The sequence below is a fragment of the Dioscorea cayenensis genome, chromosome 4 (genome assembly GCF_009730915.1).
Source record: "Dioscorea cayenensis subsp. rotundata cultivar TDr96_F1 chromosome 4, TDr96_F1_v2_PseudoChromosome.rev07_lg8_w22 25.fasta, whole genome shotgun sequence".
Lineage (NCBI taxonomy): Eukaryota > Viridiplantae > Streptophyta > Magnoliopsida > Dioscoreales > Dioscoreaceae > Dioscorea > Dioscorea cayenensis.
The window spans coordinates 6,594,736-6,608,961 of NC_052474.1; the positions used below are offsets into that span (position 1 = coordinate 6,594,736).

Consider the following 14,226-nt stretch of genomic DNA (forward strand, 5'->3'; position numbering starts at 1 on the left):
TTTTAGTAAGATATGTGGGACTTCCTACAGACTCACCACTTGCATTCATAAAAGTTTGTGGTTTAGCAAGCATAACGGGGCATCACCAATGAAGCCTACACTGAAATAAGCACAACAAATTCTACAAATAAGCTAATATAAAAACACCTATATGTAGTTTATTATGTTTATATGATCAATAATGTGGAAATCAAGCATGCCAACACACTTCATTTTAAAACCTAAAACTTTTTTGTTCCCATCAGAATTAGTGTGGCCAAAGTAATGTTGGAAAAAGAATATATCATTCAAATAAGATCTTGGTGTGCTAGCACCTACAACTCTGAATGGAGTCTCAAGAGAAAAACAGCAAATGCAGAAGCAAGATAAGACCTTTTTCAAACAATGCTTTGAAGCGTATGGTGCTCACAGATATCCCTTCAGCTTCAGCTATGGCATCTATCATCTCAAAACCAACCTGAAGTATATCCATTGAAACAATAGAAAGAAAAATGTATACAGGTTAGCTACTCTAAAATGGAAACGCTGGAATACTGTCATAATAACATAACCCATTATTACCAACATCCTAAAGCCTATATTTTTATCCTGAAGACAAATATCTAGAACCATCCATCCAGATCTCTAACCGAGAAATTCCAAAATAACACAACGTGGGGAGTTGTAGACAAAGGATTTCTCTAAAATTTAAGTCGTAATTGTCATGATAAAGAGGTCAATTAGATATTATTATCTAAAAGATTGCAACTTTCTAAGACTAAAGAGAACAATAGGAATAGACATTATTGAAGAATTATATATATATATATATTTAACAAAAAACATTGTTTGAGTTCAGAACTAATGCTCTTCTCACAATCCTAATACAACTCAACCCACCAAATAATTTCATGCTTGAATTTCCAATTCTTGAAAAACAGAAAGAGCGCAATCAACTAAATGATTCTAATATTTCTAGCACAAATCCGAAGATAAGAATATCTCACATTATAGCGAGTCCCGGTATACATCTTGCCAGGATTCCCAAGGCCTACGAGCAACCATGGCTTGGATTTGGACTGATCGCTGGTGGAGGATGAAGCGGAGGCGCTGAGCGGTGGCGAGAGGAGCATGAGCTTAGTCCCACGGCCGAAGCTGCGCAAATTATGAGCTGAAGGCAATGGAGATCGAAGCCCGTTCAGCAACGACGACGCCCCCAGCATCATCCTTCTCTTCTCTCCTATTAAATCCTATAAAAAGACACTGGAAGGGGCTGACGATCATGTTTTTGATAAAACCCTTGACTTATTTAATTTTTCAAAAAACTCCTTAGATTTCATTTATATGTATATATATAATTAATTCCTTGAAAGGCTTGAAATAATAATAATAAGGGAAAAATTCTTGTTCACCCACTAGTAATTTTCAAAAACTTCCCAAAAACCCCTCACTACTTTTTACCTAGGACAAATTTGTCGTTAGTGTTTAAATCTTCCTACTCACTAGTTCACTTCAATGGGTCACGTGCTTGAAATCCCATTTTGGCCACGAAAAATGAGTGGGAAAGGAAAGCTGAAATCACATCAGTGTCGACCTTTTGAGAGGGACTTCTGCTTGGTTTTACGATAGGCAAATGCGAGGAGTTACATTCGTACATTTGTTACTCTCGTTTTCATACATGATATATATAAATCGGTTTTCTCGAGCAGGAAAAGTAAAATTGATTTCCAGTCGGATTGGTCGAGTCGCACTTCATCTTCAAATGAGGTCATGAGTCGATTTTAGTTTATCGGCGGGCAGCATGTACCATTGTCGTCCTTCTCGTTTATGGTTGTAAAGTTGTATTACGGCGAGAAGAAACAGATGAAATTCTGATGAGTTCAGTTTTCGTTTGTAAAAGTTCTTTGCGTTTATGGTTATCTATTTGTATATTTTAAATAATGTTTAGCTATTTGCTATTATCCGTTTAAATATTTTACTAATATGTTTTAATAATTGTCATATCAGATTTTAATACTTCCCGATCTCAGGTTTAACATTATCTTTACGTGTATAACTATTCGTAAGCGTTTAAATTCTGAAAGTCTCTAGCGTAAAGCGGTGATCTTTTCGTTTGATCGATCGATTGTTGGCATGTGCGCGTAGCGGTGCGTGAGGTTATGGTATCCGTGCGTAAGAATTAATGGCGCATTAATTCTTATACGCGGTAATATAAATTTCGAACGCGATTCGTTCTCGTCGATCGATATCGGCGACATTGTCGTTTAACTTTTCGGATCACGAAGAGTCAGCCTGTGTGGACTTCGGCAACGTAAATAACCGGAAGAACCCTCGCGTGGACGACCACTCCTCGTCGTCCTCATCATCCTCCTCCTCCTCCTCCCTCTTCCTCCTCTTCCAGCGGACCAATGGCTCTATCTCGAAAGGATGTTTACGTGAGCCTTCTTCCTTATCTTGAGAATCGATTAGCCGTAATCACACGAACTAGTTAAACTATCTTTTTCACCTGAGTCAGAGTCCTCTCAATGGTGCACGAATCGGATTCTCCGGCGGTGGATGGCGGGAAAGCAATTAAGAGAGCGTTTCGACTAGGTATGAAAAGAAAAGTTTTCACGTGTGCGTGATTGCGGAGATTCTCTGTAGGAGGAGATCGTGAAACATCCTTTAAAAGGGCCAGATTTGACGTTTACCACTTGAGACTTTCATTGCGTTAAAGAAAATGGCGTCGATTGTACTCTAGTTATTACGTTACGTGTTTAACTACTCCCGGGATCGATGCGTTTAAGTCCTACCATGACACGTTTGATTAATAGTCGTTTTCGTGAATGTGTGTTGTTTAACCTTTTTAATGTTGTGCGTTTCTGCGGTTCGAGTTGATCGCGCTTGTTATCGCGGCCGTGGAGCATTCGAATGTCAGACACTTGTTTTCACGTTATCACGAGGGTCAGTCGTGAGTGTCGAAAGTCCAGGCGAGGACGTTGTAAATGTTGTAAATGTTGTAAATCTTTGTAAATGTTGTAAATGTTAGTAAATCTTTTATAAATAAAAGCGAAAGCAATCGTGTTGTTGTGAACTACGAAATTTAAAGCAGAGACCTAGTAAAAAACAATGTGGGAAACAGCGTCATTGTAAGCAATAGAAAAAGTTAAACAATACTTTCGAGTTACTCTTTAATGATAATGCAACGGTGTTTAAGAAAATACGTAAATATGTTTAAGCGGTGACCCGGGAGGTACCCATCTAGCGGCCGATGTCGAGTAAAGCATTGATTTAAAGCGATAGCATATTATTTACATGATATAGACTTTTGAGTTAAAAGCAGATTAACCGTTATTTTAAACACTATATGTATCGTTTAAACATAAAAAGCTAGACGTTTCTACGGAGACTCATGTTGAGTTGAGAACTTTCATTCGACGATCGGACAGACATGTCTTCCCTCACTGACGATGACATATATTTCGCTCTTTGCCCTTTAGGGATGGAGGGAAAAATACGCCCGATCGACATCCGCGTCTAATCCCTCTGTGCATACTGACTGTGCATTTTTGTTTTGCGATTCGACTGCTACATTTGTTCTTTACATCTTCTACTTCTTCTTACGTCGTCTTCGTTTTGTTCTTCATTTCATTAGGTTTGTATACGATTTGGTTTCGACCGATATATTATGGAGAGTTTTTGTGGTATTGCTAGATTCGACGGGGAGGGAAGAGTACTAATATTCACGGCTCGAACTTCTTGGGGATGGTGTTAGTGAGATATAGTGATGGGGTCTCAGTTTCTCTTATCGGGGTTAAGTTCATCACACAGAGATGGATATAAAAGCGGTTTACCCCGATAGAAAGCGATGTTGACTTCCATCGGATGTCACGTCCACTCCATCTTCAAAATGGTCTGTAGTTGATCTTGTGATAGGTAGAGACGGAAAATGTGCTCATTCGCTGATCCTAATGAAAAGCGAGGGTTTTACTCAGATTTGTAGAGTTCCTTTTTCTTTTAATTATTTCAGGTTATGCAGGGAATTAGATTTATTGTTTAAATATGTCAAAAGTCATTTGGTTAACATATTGTCACTAGTCCTTTTACGTTATTAGTTAATTGTTTAAGTATTTAATTTAACGTTTAACTATTTAGTACATTATCGCTTAAACATTATATTCTCAAAAGCTTAACATATTGATCTTTTCATTTTGGTGGAAGTGTTGGCGAGGGTGGGATTACGCGAGGTGCTCCCATTCGTCCCCTGGGGACCACGACGGTGTGGGATGTCTTACTTCCTCGTCGGATCATTACTGAAGTGTTGTCGTTGGATATTGGTCGACGTTTTGGCGAGTGTCGAACATTTTCGAGGATGTACTTGAAATCGTCTGATCAAAAGAGAATTTTGACTTCAAATTCGCAAGAGCGAAAAACGTCGGGTGATTTGTGGAATGCTTGACTGCCGATGGTTGTCGGTTCGAGCGTCATGCATCAAAAGAGTAGTAACAAAAATACTTTTCGGAATCAAGAGCAATCAACCCGGCACACACTTGCGGTGGTGGCGTAGGTTCGGCGTCGCATCGAAAGCGTCGATGGGTTAGCGCTCGAGGTGATTCGGAAGCTCGAGGACAGTCCCTTGTCTGAGGCCATCGACGTTCGGAAGGACATGTTGCGAACATGGTGTCCACATACCATACTAGCAGGCTTGGTTGGGAAAAGAGCATGCCGGGTGGTCCTCGTGGCGGTGACATCTCCAGCTATGATGTTTGCTGGTATGTGGATAAAAATGTGAGGCAGAATCCGGCGGCGTTGCGATCGTGGAGAGAGGCGGTGATCGTTTTAAGCGTGCATTCTTTTCTGTGCGTGTATTGTGGGATTCGAGGGCTTGCGGGCACTGCTGCTTTTCTCGATGGTACCCGGCCTCCTTGGAAAATATCGGGTACACTCTTTGGGTGCCCAGCGAGGAAAGATAGTAACGATGGTTTTTCCGCGTCGCCTTCGGTATAGTCGAGCAACTGAGACCCGAGTGCAGATTGGACTTGGTTAAGCTATCTAAGTTGGGCGATGCCTTATCACGAGGGTGGAGATTATCAGCTGAGATAATTACGCTTCGTGTCGAGACGAGTCGAGGGCCTTGTGGTATGATTGCGAGAGTACTTCCTTCTTAGCGCGTGCGTCATGCTTCGACAGTTTGGAGGCGATTTTATGAAAAGCCAGATGTCGGACTTGGGGAAGGCGTTGAGGGAGTGAGTCTTGGTCTATATGCCTAGCGATTCGCGGGCATCCACGGCTAAAGATTTCGATAATCTCGTGTAGATGAGCTGCAGTAGCCATGCTCAGCTGACTCATATCTTGGTTGATTATACGTCGGATATGGCACATTGGTCGAGATTGCTCTGTTCGGGAGGTGATCGTTGGGGTGAGATGTATTCGAGCGTCGTCGAGTCGTTCGATGCTTGGATCAAGGAAGCTATCGTCATTCTACCGTGTGGCGAAAATGGTCGACTCCATGAAAGAGTCTGCAGAATGTTGATTTACACTTAACATTTAGTATTACCCTTTAAACATTCTCAATCTTTGTTTAATTACACTTTTCTGACTTTAAATATTAATCATTTCGTTTATTTAATTACAATAATGTTTAAACATGTTGTGAATTATTTAACCATCATGTCTTTGTTTAACCTTATTTGCGGGTTGAGTTGATGCGCATGTTATGTATACGCGTGGCAAGCGAGCGAAATGGGAGACCTACTTATGACGCAGACATCGTTCGGAGTTAGAGATCATTGTTGAGGATGAGTCGAAATCTTACGTGTTGGTCGTTGTGTCGATGATCGTACTGAAGTGATTGACGATGCAGCGACTCCGTGGATCTACGCCATCGGAACTTGTCGTGTCGAAGGTGGCGAAGTTTATGGTATCCTTGCAAACGTGCTTTGCGCGGCCAGAATATGCAGAGCGAGCGCTAGCGTACATGCGATTTATGAGCGGGTACTTCAGCGTCGACAATTACAAGCTGGCGTACAATGAAGCTATATTCCCATGTACGGCGATAGCGAGGCCTTCGAGGCCCGAAATCGTGAGCACGTTTGCGACCTGCTATGACTAGAAGGCGGCTGGTGCGCAGGCGAAAAAGGATCGAGTCCATGGCGTTTGATGTCCACTGAGTTACATTGCGGTCACGCCGAGGATCCGGTCATGATCCAGCGATCTTGCTATGCGCCATCGCCACTAAGCGTTGTTAATAAAGCCAAGCGATGACAGGGAAACATTGTGTATTTATAGCAATTGAATGATATTTGCACGGAGGCGTTGTTATTTTAAAGCGGATCTGCCAGTAATTTGAAATATTTCAGGCGATGTTTTAAACGATATATGGTATATTTTAAACAATGAAGCGGAAATGTACACAACCTCTGACGTAAATTAAACAATGAAATGAAAGTCGAATGAAATTTAACACCTTGCCTACAATTGAAAACAAAACAAAATTTACATTGAGATATACAAGTTGAGTTCCTTGCAGAAAACAAACAATGAATTGAATTGTGTATTGATGAAGCTGACTTTCCATATTTAGTTAAAGCAATAAGTGCGTTCATTTAAGCAGAGAAAGTGTTATTTTAAGCGGGTGCACGTAATTTGAAATATTTAAAGCGATGTTTAAGCGATATATACTATATTTAAACAATGAAAGTGAAATGTACACAATCAGTGAGCGTAAATTAAACAATGAAATAAAACCCAGATGGAATTTAACCGCTTTACTGATTCGAAAACAAACAAAAATTTACATTAAGATATACAAGTCGTGTTCTTGAACACGAAAACAATGAATTGAATTTGTCGATTTACATTTGAAAACAAAATTGGCGGGTCGGATACTCTGAAGGCGTATTCCATTCGAAAAGCAATTTAACCGCTTGTGGCCTTTGTCTATGCAGATGGGCGCGGTACGCCCTCCTCCTTAAAAGCATCGCGGAGTAGCATCCCAGTAGTCTGGGTGAGGCGATACATGCTGCGTGGCCGTAACTTCTCGCGCACGTAATGGTGCTTTCGATGAAACCGCTGCGCATGGCGTGGGCGGTAGCGATCGTGCGCTTCCTTGTTTTTAGGCGTGGGGTTTACGTATGCGTCTTGCTGGCGGGTAACTTTCTTGCAGTCGCCCGACTCGCTAGCTCCATGCTATCGGCAGCAAAAGGTAGAATAGATTCCAGCGTCCGAAGAGATGTCTGAGTCGAGATTAGAGCTCGAGGTTAAAGTCTCCGTGAGAGATTAGTCGGACGTAATTAAAGAACTTACCATGTCAGCCAGCGTCCTTATAAAGTCACACGGACTGCGAAGAATAATACTGTATTAACTTGTTTGCTCGTTGTCGAGACGGCGGCATGTAGGTGGCCGTGTGGCGATTATCGGAGGATGACAATTTGAACTTCATGCGGAGTTGCGCTTGCACGGCCTTCCGATCCTCGCCATGGTGGCAACCGTGTGTCGTCGTCGCTCGCTGGCATAAGCGGTATGGCCATGTGATGATGGGCATGACTTCTTGTAAGGATATAGCTCTTTTGCTTTCGGCGACTTTTGTATTATGCGTCTGGCGTCCATCAGCATCATCGGTGACCGTCTCCTTCCCTGGCGTGATGCCACTAACTTTCGGCGCGTGAGGTGGCGGCGGCGTCGTTCTTCCTGCGACGAGTCTTCGAGTTATGCTTGATAACGAGATATTAGAAGGCCCAAGTATTGTAAATATTTAAATGATATTGTCAGTTATTGCATGATATTATATATAATTAAGCGGTAAAGCGAAAACTTAAATGATAACATAATTGTATTAAACACTATTAGGTAATAGTTAAACACTATAAGAAACTCTTTTAAACAATATCATAAAAAGCGTTACCTTACCGAATCCGTAGGCGGTTGAGGAAGATCCTCGTCGACTCTGTCGTATTTATTAAAACGACTCGGAGCCCGACCCATTTCTTCTTCTTGGAATAAAAGCTTTCGGGCAAATGCGGTCGATTTTTGATTGGCCTTGATCATCTCTCGTTGCTTTCGGTCGGGGTCTTCGTGATTTCATCTCTTCGCCGCCGATGCGGGGCGATGGCGACGGCATCAGCTGCGAGCACCAGCGTCAACTTCGTTGTTGTTCTTGTTTGTGGGATTATTAATGCAGCCCGATCTTGAGGACGGCGGCGACGTCAACGCTATGACGCTTCCTTACATGGTTCTTGTTGTGGTGGGATTGTGTCACCTTGCAGTGTGATCTTGTCGGCCCTGACCCGCAGCGGCCGGATCGGCGATCTTCTCGGCAGTGGCCCGTAGCCAGCATCGTTGGGAGGCAGCACTCAGCTTGTTCTTGACCTTGAGGATTGTGTCCATCTTTGATCCGCAATCTCGGCGGCCGGTTCCGCAAAGGGTCGGCGAGTTTCATCGAGAAGAGTCAGCGACGCTTCTCGAGCCAGCGGCACCGCCATCGTCTGATGTCCTCGCCGTCGTAGCCATGTATCGTCAGCGGACGGCAGGACTCGATATGACCGTCGGTAGCCGATGGTGTTGCTATTGTTTCAGTCGTCGGCCCGGCGGTGGAGACGAGGCGATATTATTCTCCTCTTTTTCGCAAGTCTCTCTTGAATGTGGCGCCTTGGAATGACCTTCCCGATGATGTCGTCGTCAAAGTCGAAATTCCGGCGCCTCGTTCGATCCCGGGTGCTCGGTTCTTCGAGGGATGGCCTTGTAGCGATTTGCTGAAACGTCCTTCAGGCACCTCCACGACGACAGCCAGAAACTTCGATCGTCAATATCTGGCGTGCTGCGTAAGAGATTCTTGGTGACGTCTTACCCTATGTCACGGTGGGTGCTACCAGTCGGAGAAACTGCCGTGAGTCGAGGGGCCCATCGTTGTCGTGGTAGGAGGGTTGTTGCGATCTGTAGGGGTGAGGGAGGGCTTCTCGTCGAGGAATCGTCTGCGTGGTGGGGTGGAAGTAGGAGAGCAGGCGTCCGGTAGCGCTGCGATAAGTACACTCTCGTCCTCGCCTTGAGCTGAGTGGTTGGGAGCGATGAGCGTCATCGGGTCGGTTGGCGCTAGACAAATATTTCTTCTTGACGTTCGTCGGAACCCGATCTCGAGACTATATATTTAAGCGTTATAGAATATAATTAAGCGGAGAGCAGAATATTTAAGCGGTTATTAATAATAGTTAAGCGGTAAATACTAAAGTTAAACGCTAAAAACAATGTTTAAACATTAAAGACTTATGTTAGACATTGTCCATGATTTATTACCTCTTTTCCATCGGCGATGACAAGCTCGTTTCTCTAGTCAGCTTGCTTCGGGTAAGTACTTTCGCTGTATAGCGGCATCCTTGGGATCTTGCTAGAAGCGGACTTTCTTCCCGTTCGATCATTTCGTAAAAACCGGGCGTTAAGCGCGGCCAAAGCGACCCTTAATGTACCTGTGTTGATCTTCTTCCGGCGCATCTATCTTGCACTTTCGGGCGGAGCTTGTGGAATATCCTCCATAAGCCGCACTAAATCGTCGCTGCGCCCATGCGTATCGCCCCATGGTACGGTAGATCATCGGCGTAATCAGCGATCCGATTCGAGCAGAGCATGATGTATTTGGGAAGAGGGCTGTCCCCAGTGAAAGTACACCGTCGAGTTTGACAAAATTATCTTCTTCTCCCCTACGTCGAACAAGTTGCGCGAGTGCTCTTGATGGAGTCTACGTGTCTCGTGGGTCTTTGATGAGATCTACAGGCCTTGACGCCGACTGGTTTTCTTCTTACGAGAAGACGGCTGCGTCGTCCCGTGCATGCTGAGACCGAGCGAGGAGCCACATCTTGAGGGTCTGAAAGCTTCGGCGAGCTTTCCCGATCCACGAATTTATTGAGTGCGACCATCATGCCTTTGCAAAGAAGAATCAAGAAGGGCCCTCTCTTGGTATATGGCTTCGAGCTCGATGAGCAGCCCTGTAAGCGGTGTCCTTGAATAATCTCCCAGGTGTCGGTCGTGGTAACTTTCGATTCGATTAAGGTCTCACTGGCCGGTGTCGAATAAGCGCCCATTAACTAGGTTGACCGCCGTAATCACAAGCCCTGCGGTATTGACAAAAGTTTAAGCGTTAATATAAGGTTTTTAAGCGGTAAACTCTCGGTTATTAAGCAGAGATATAAAATGTTAAGCAGAGACCCATTTTGTTAAATAGAGGCAGGGAATACTTAAAGCGAGAGCAACAAATGTTAAGCGTAACATCTCATTTCTTAAAGCGTCAGACCTCATTTGTAAAAGCTGCAACCATGTCAAGCGAAGCGGGAAATGTACATTATAAATATTACCAAATCATAACAATCGAAAAAAACTATTTCGATAGTGTATCACATCTGAAAATCGCAAAACAAAACAAAACCCTAACTGAGAAATCTCCTGCGAGACTAACAAAACCCCGGTAGAAATCCCCTACTGAGACTTGATATCTTCGACAAAAAGCAGGGAGCACAAAACAAAAAGCGAAAAAAATCTTTCTTTGTAGCTGAGCAGGTTAACGTAAAACCATACTCGATACCTTAGATTGCAAGCTGATGAAATGCCCAGACTAGTTCTGGCGGGGGACTTCTCGCTTGAGATCTCGGGTGGAAAGGGAAAAGGCGATGAAATGGCAATTCTGGAGGCTTGCCGGTAGAGACAACCCGGAGGCGAGCTGGAAATGGAAAAGGCGAAGGCGTGAGTTGAGAAAAAGCGATTAAGCGGCTCCGATAAATTAGGTCTCTCGGGGTTACCCTACGGAAAACCCCCAGCTTCCTCTCAAATCGCCCATGAGATAGGGCTGCGACCACGACTCCCCATGCAAGGGCATTTTTACGTCCAAAAATTTGAAACTCACTCCGTTACATCCGTTCTACGGGGGTTTGGGGGTTTGAAAAAAACATAGACTTTAAAAGGAGGGGTTTTGGGGATTCAAAACTAACGGGGTGTTTTTAGCGATTTCTAAAGCTTAAAGGGTTTTTGGCAATTTCCACTAATAATAATAATAATAATAATAATAATAAGACATTTGAAAAACAATAAAAGCGTGAGGGACGGAGCCGGGTCCAGTGGGCCCCAATCGGGCTTGAATAATCGTAGACGTGCCTCTTCTACAAGCTTTGAAAATGAATATAATATAAGCCATTCAAAAATTTAAATACTATGAAAATTTTCCCATCAACCGACATAAAAAAAAAAAATAGCACTATTGTATAATCAACAAGTAATTCATCTTCAATATAAATTTATATGTAAATTTTCATGAATCGAAAATAAATAAAGAAAAAAATATAAAAAGAAAAGAAAAGAAATTATACCGATCACCGTCAATTACACCGAGCCTTCTTTACTTGCTTCTTATCTTTCTTCTTCATACACTCAAAATACATAAATGGAGGGGGTATTTATAGGCTTACAAGGGTTAAATGAACGATCAGGATTGATTCGATATGACGGTTCAAAATACCCTGGAAGGTGGAATAGTAATAATACTGGTGATTGCTACAATACCACATGTGCGGCTACTACAGTAAGTCGCCTGCTACAGTGTTGCTCCTGCTGCAGTAAGTCGCTGCTACAATAGACATCCATTATTTATAATATTCATAACACTCCCCCTTGGATGTTTACGACTAAAGGATATGTCTCGTTAAAATTAAACCTTGCTAGAAAAAACCCAGTGGGATAAAAACCCAAACAAGGGAAAAGAGTATAGTATCCTTTGTGTTTTGAGAGTCACTGCATCATTAAAAACCTTGTCTCGAAAAACCCATTGGGATAAAAACCGCTGCAAAGGGAAAAAAAACTACAGTCTCCCCCTCAAATAAATAACTTTAATTTATTTCGGGAGTACTTACATCATTGAGTCTTCTCATCCCGATTTTATGTATAAGTCTTTGGTAAATGCACTTGGGAAGTGATTTTGTGAATAGATCTGCTTGATTATCATTAGATTGAATCTTTTGAACTTCTATAATGCTTTTTTTTTGGAGGTCATGAGTATAGAAAAATTTTGATGATATATGCTTCGTTTTATCACCTTTAATATAACCTCCTTTGTATCTAAGAAATACAAGCACTATTGTCTAAATTACTGTAGCATTTTGTTGTAGCAGTTGGTAATTTGCATGATGACTATATATGACCAATCATGGATCGCAACTACTGGCATTCTGGACTTGCTTCATGTAGAGCTAGAATTTCAGCATGATTTGATGAAGTAGCTGTAAGAGTTTGTTTTGTAGAACACCATGAGATAGCTGTACTATTATAAGAAAATACATATCCAGTTTGAGATCGCCCTTTTTGAGGATCAGACAGATACCCAGCATCAACAAAGCCTGTGAGGTTTGATGAAGATTCTTGTGAATAAAATAAGCTCAGATCTGTAGTTCCTCGTAAATAATGCAGCACATCTTTTACTCCTTTCCAATGTCTTCGTGTCGGTATAGAGCTGTATCTTGCTAGAAAATTTACTACAAAAGCTATATCATTGTATTATTTGCAAGGTATATTAATGCACCAATTGCACTTAGATATGGAGTTTCTGGACCAAGAATGATCTCTCCTTCTTTAGGTGGACGAAATGGATATTTTTGTATATCAAGTGTCCAGACAACCATTGGTGTACTCAGTGGATAAGCATTCTCCATATTGAATCTCTTTAGCACCTTTTCTGTATAGGTTGATTGATGCACAAATATTCCCGAGGGTAAGTGCTCGATTTGTATGGCAAGACAAAATTTGGTCTTTCCTAAATCTTTCATTTCAAATTCCTTCCTCAAATATGATACTGCAATAGCAATTTTAGAAGGAGTGCCTACAAGATTTAAATCATCCACATATACAGCTATCACAACAAAACCATTAGTATAACTTTTAATAAACACACATGGACATATACAATTATTTTGGTACATTTCTTTTATAAGATATTCACTGTGACGGTTATACCACATCCGTCCAGATTGTTTTAATCCATAGAGAGATCTCTGTAATTTAATAGAATATAAATGATGATGATTTATAATGTATGTTATTGTGTATCCTTTATGGATTTTCATATATATGTCATTTTCAAGTAATCCATACAGATATTATGTGACAACATCCATCAACTACATATCTAATTTATTACTTGCTACCATGGCAATTAAAAATGGAAAAGTAATTCCATCAATTACAGGAGAATATGTTTCTTCATAATCAATACCAGGCATTTGAGAAAACCTTGAGCAACCATACTTGCTTTGTATCTCATAATTTCATTATTTTTATTTCTTTTTCTCACGAACACCCATGTATAACCGACTGGTTTTATCCCTTCTGGTGTTGGCACTATCGGCCCAAATACCTCACGTTTTAATAGGGAATTTAGCTCAGCCTAGATAGTTTCTTTCCATTTTGGCCAATCATTTCTTTGTCGACATTCATCAATAGATCGTGGGCCTGGATCATTATCAGTATTTATTTTATATCTGTAGCAACATTTTAGATGAATATATCATTTATTTTGGTCTCATGCCGATTCATTCTTTGACCATCATCTACATAGCAAATTGAATTTTCAATATTTTCAGAAATATCATTCACCGTTGATTCTTCATTAACTTGTTCTGAGGGTTTTATAATTGTCTCTCTCTTTTTACATGGGAGATCCCTTTCTTTATTTTTCTGCTTCCTTTTTCTAAGAGTTGAATCTTTGGCTCCAATTAGTTTTCCACGTTTTTATCGTCGTTTATTTTCTACTTGATTTTCTTTCAATAGAGTCTTAGGAATCTTAATTCTTGCAGGAGTATTGACAACTGGTATATATGATTTCGTTACCATTTTAATATCAGTGAACGCATCAGGTATTCATTTACAATATTTTGTAATTTAATGATCCTTTGAACTTCAAGTTCACATTCATTGGTGCGAGGATCATATGTATGTAATCGTGATGCATTCCAATCAATTTCTTTTCGCTTGTTTTGAGTAATCATTTCTCCCCCTAATGAAGGAAACATTGATTCATCAAAATGGCAATATGCAAATTTTGCAGTAAATACATCTCCTGTTAATGGCTCTAAATATCGTATAATTGAAGGAGAATCGTAACCAACATACATACCAAGTCTGCGTTGTGGATTTATTTTTGTACGATTTGGTGGTGCTATTGGCACATATAGTACACAACCAAATATTCTCATATGTGAAATATCATATTCTTTACCCACAACAAGTTGGTGTGGTGAATAT

General features: G+C 41.3%; 1 protein-coding gene across 1 annotated transcript; it reads right to left on the reverse strand.

Moving 5' to 3' along the window:
- Positions 1-334: 334 nt before the first annotated feature.
- LOC120258621 (peptidyl-tRNA hydrolase, mitochondrial-like) lies at positions 335-1,209 on the reverse strand. The gene is made up of 2 exons (XM_039266080.1): positions 987-1,209; positions 335-457 (listed from the first exon to the last, which is right to left on the reverse strand). Exons 1-2 carry the CDS (start codon positions 1,203-1,205, stop codon positions 335-337), a joined length of 342 nt encoding a protein of 113 aa, XP_039122014.1. The 5' UTR covers positions 1,206-1,209.
- Between the last annotated feature and the right edge of the window lie 13,017 nt (positions 1,210-14,226).

Excerpts from the sequence above, each read along its gene's own strand:
- LOC120258621 (XM_039266080.1), bottom strand. The coding sequence starts at position 1,205 with ATGATGCTGGGGGCGTCGTCGTTGCTGAACGGGCTTCGATCTCCATTG. Across the intron at positions 458-986 it reads ATACCGGGACTCGCTATAAT|GTTGGTTTTGAGATGATAGA; the intron begins GTGAGATATTCT and ends GATATACTTCAG.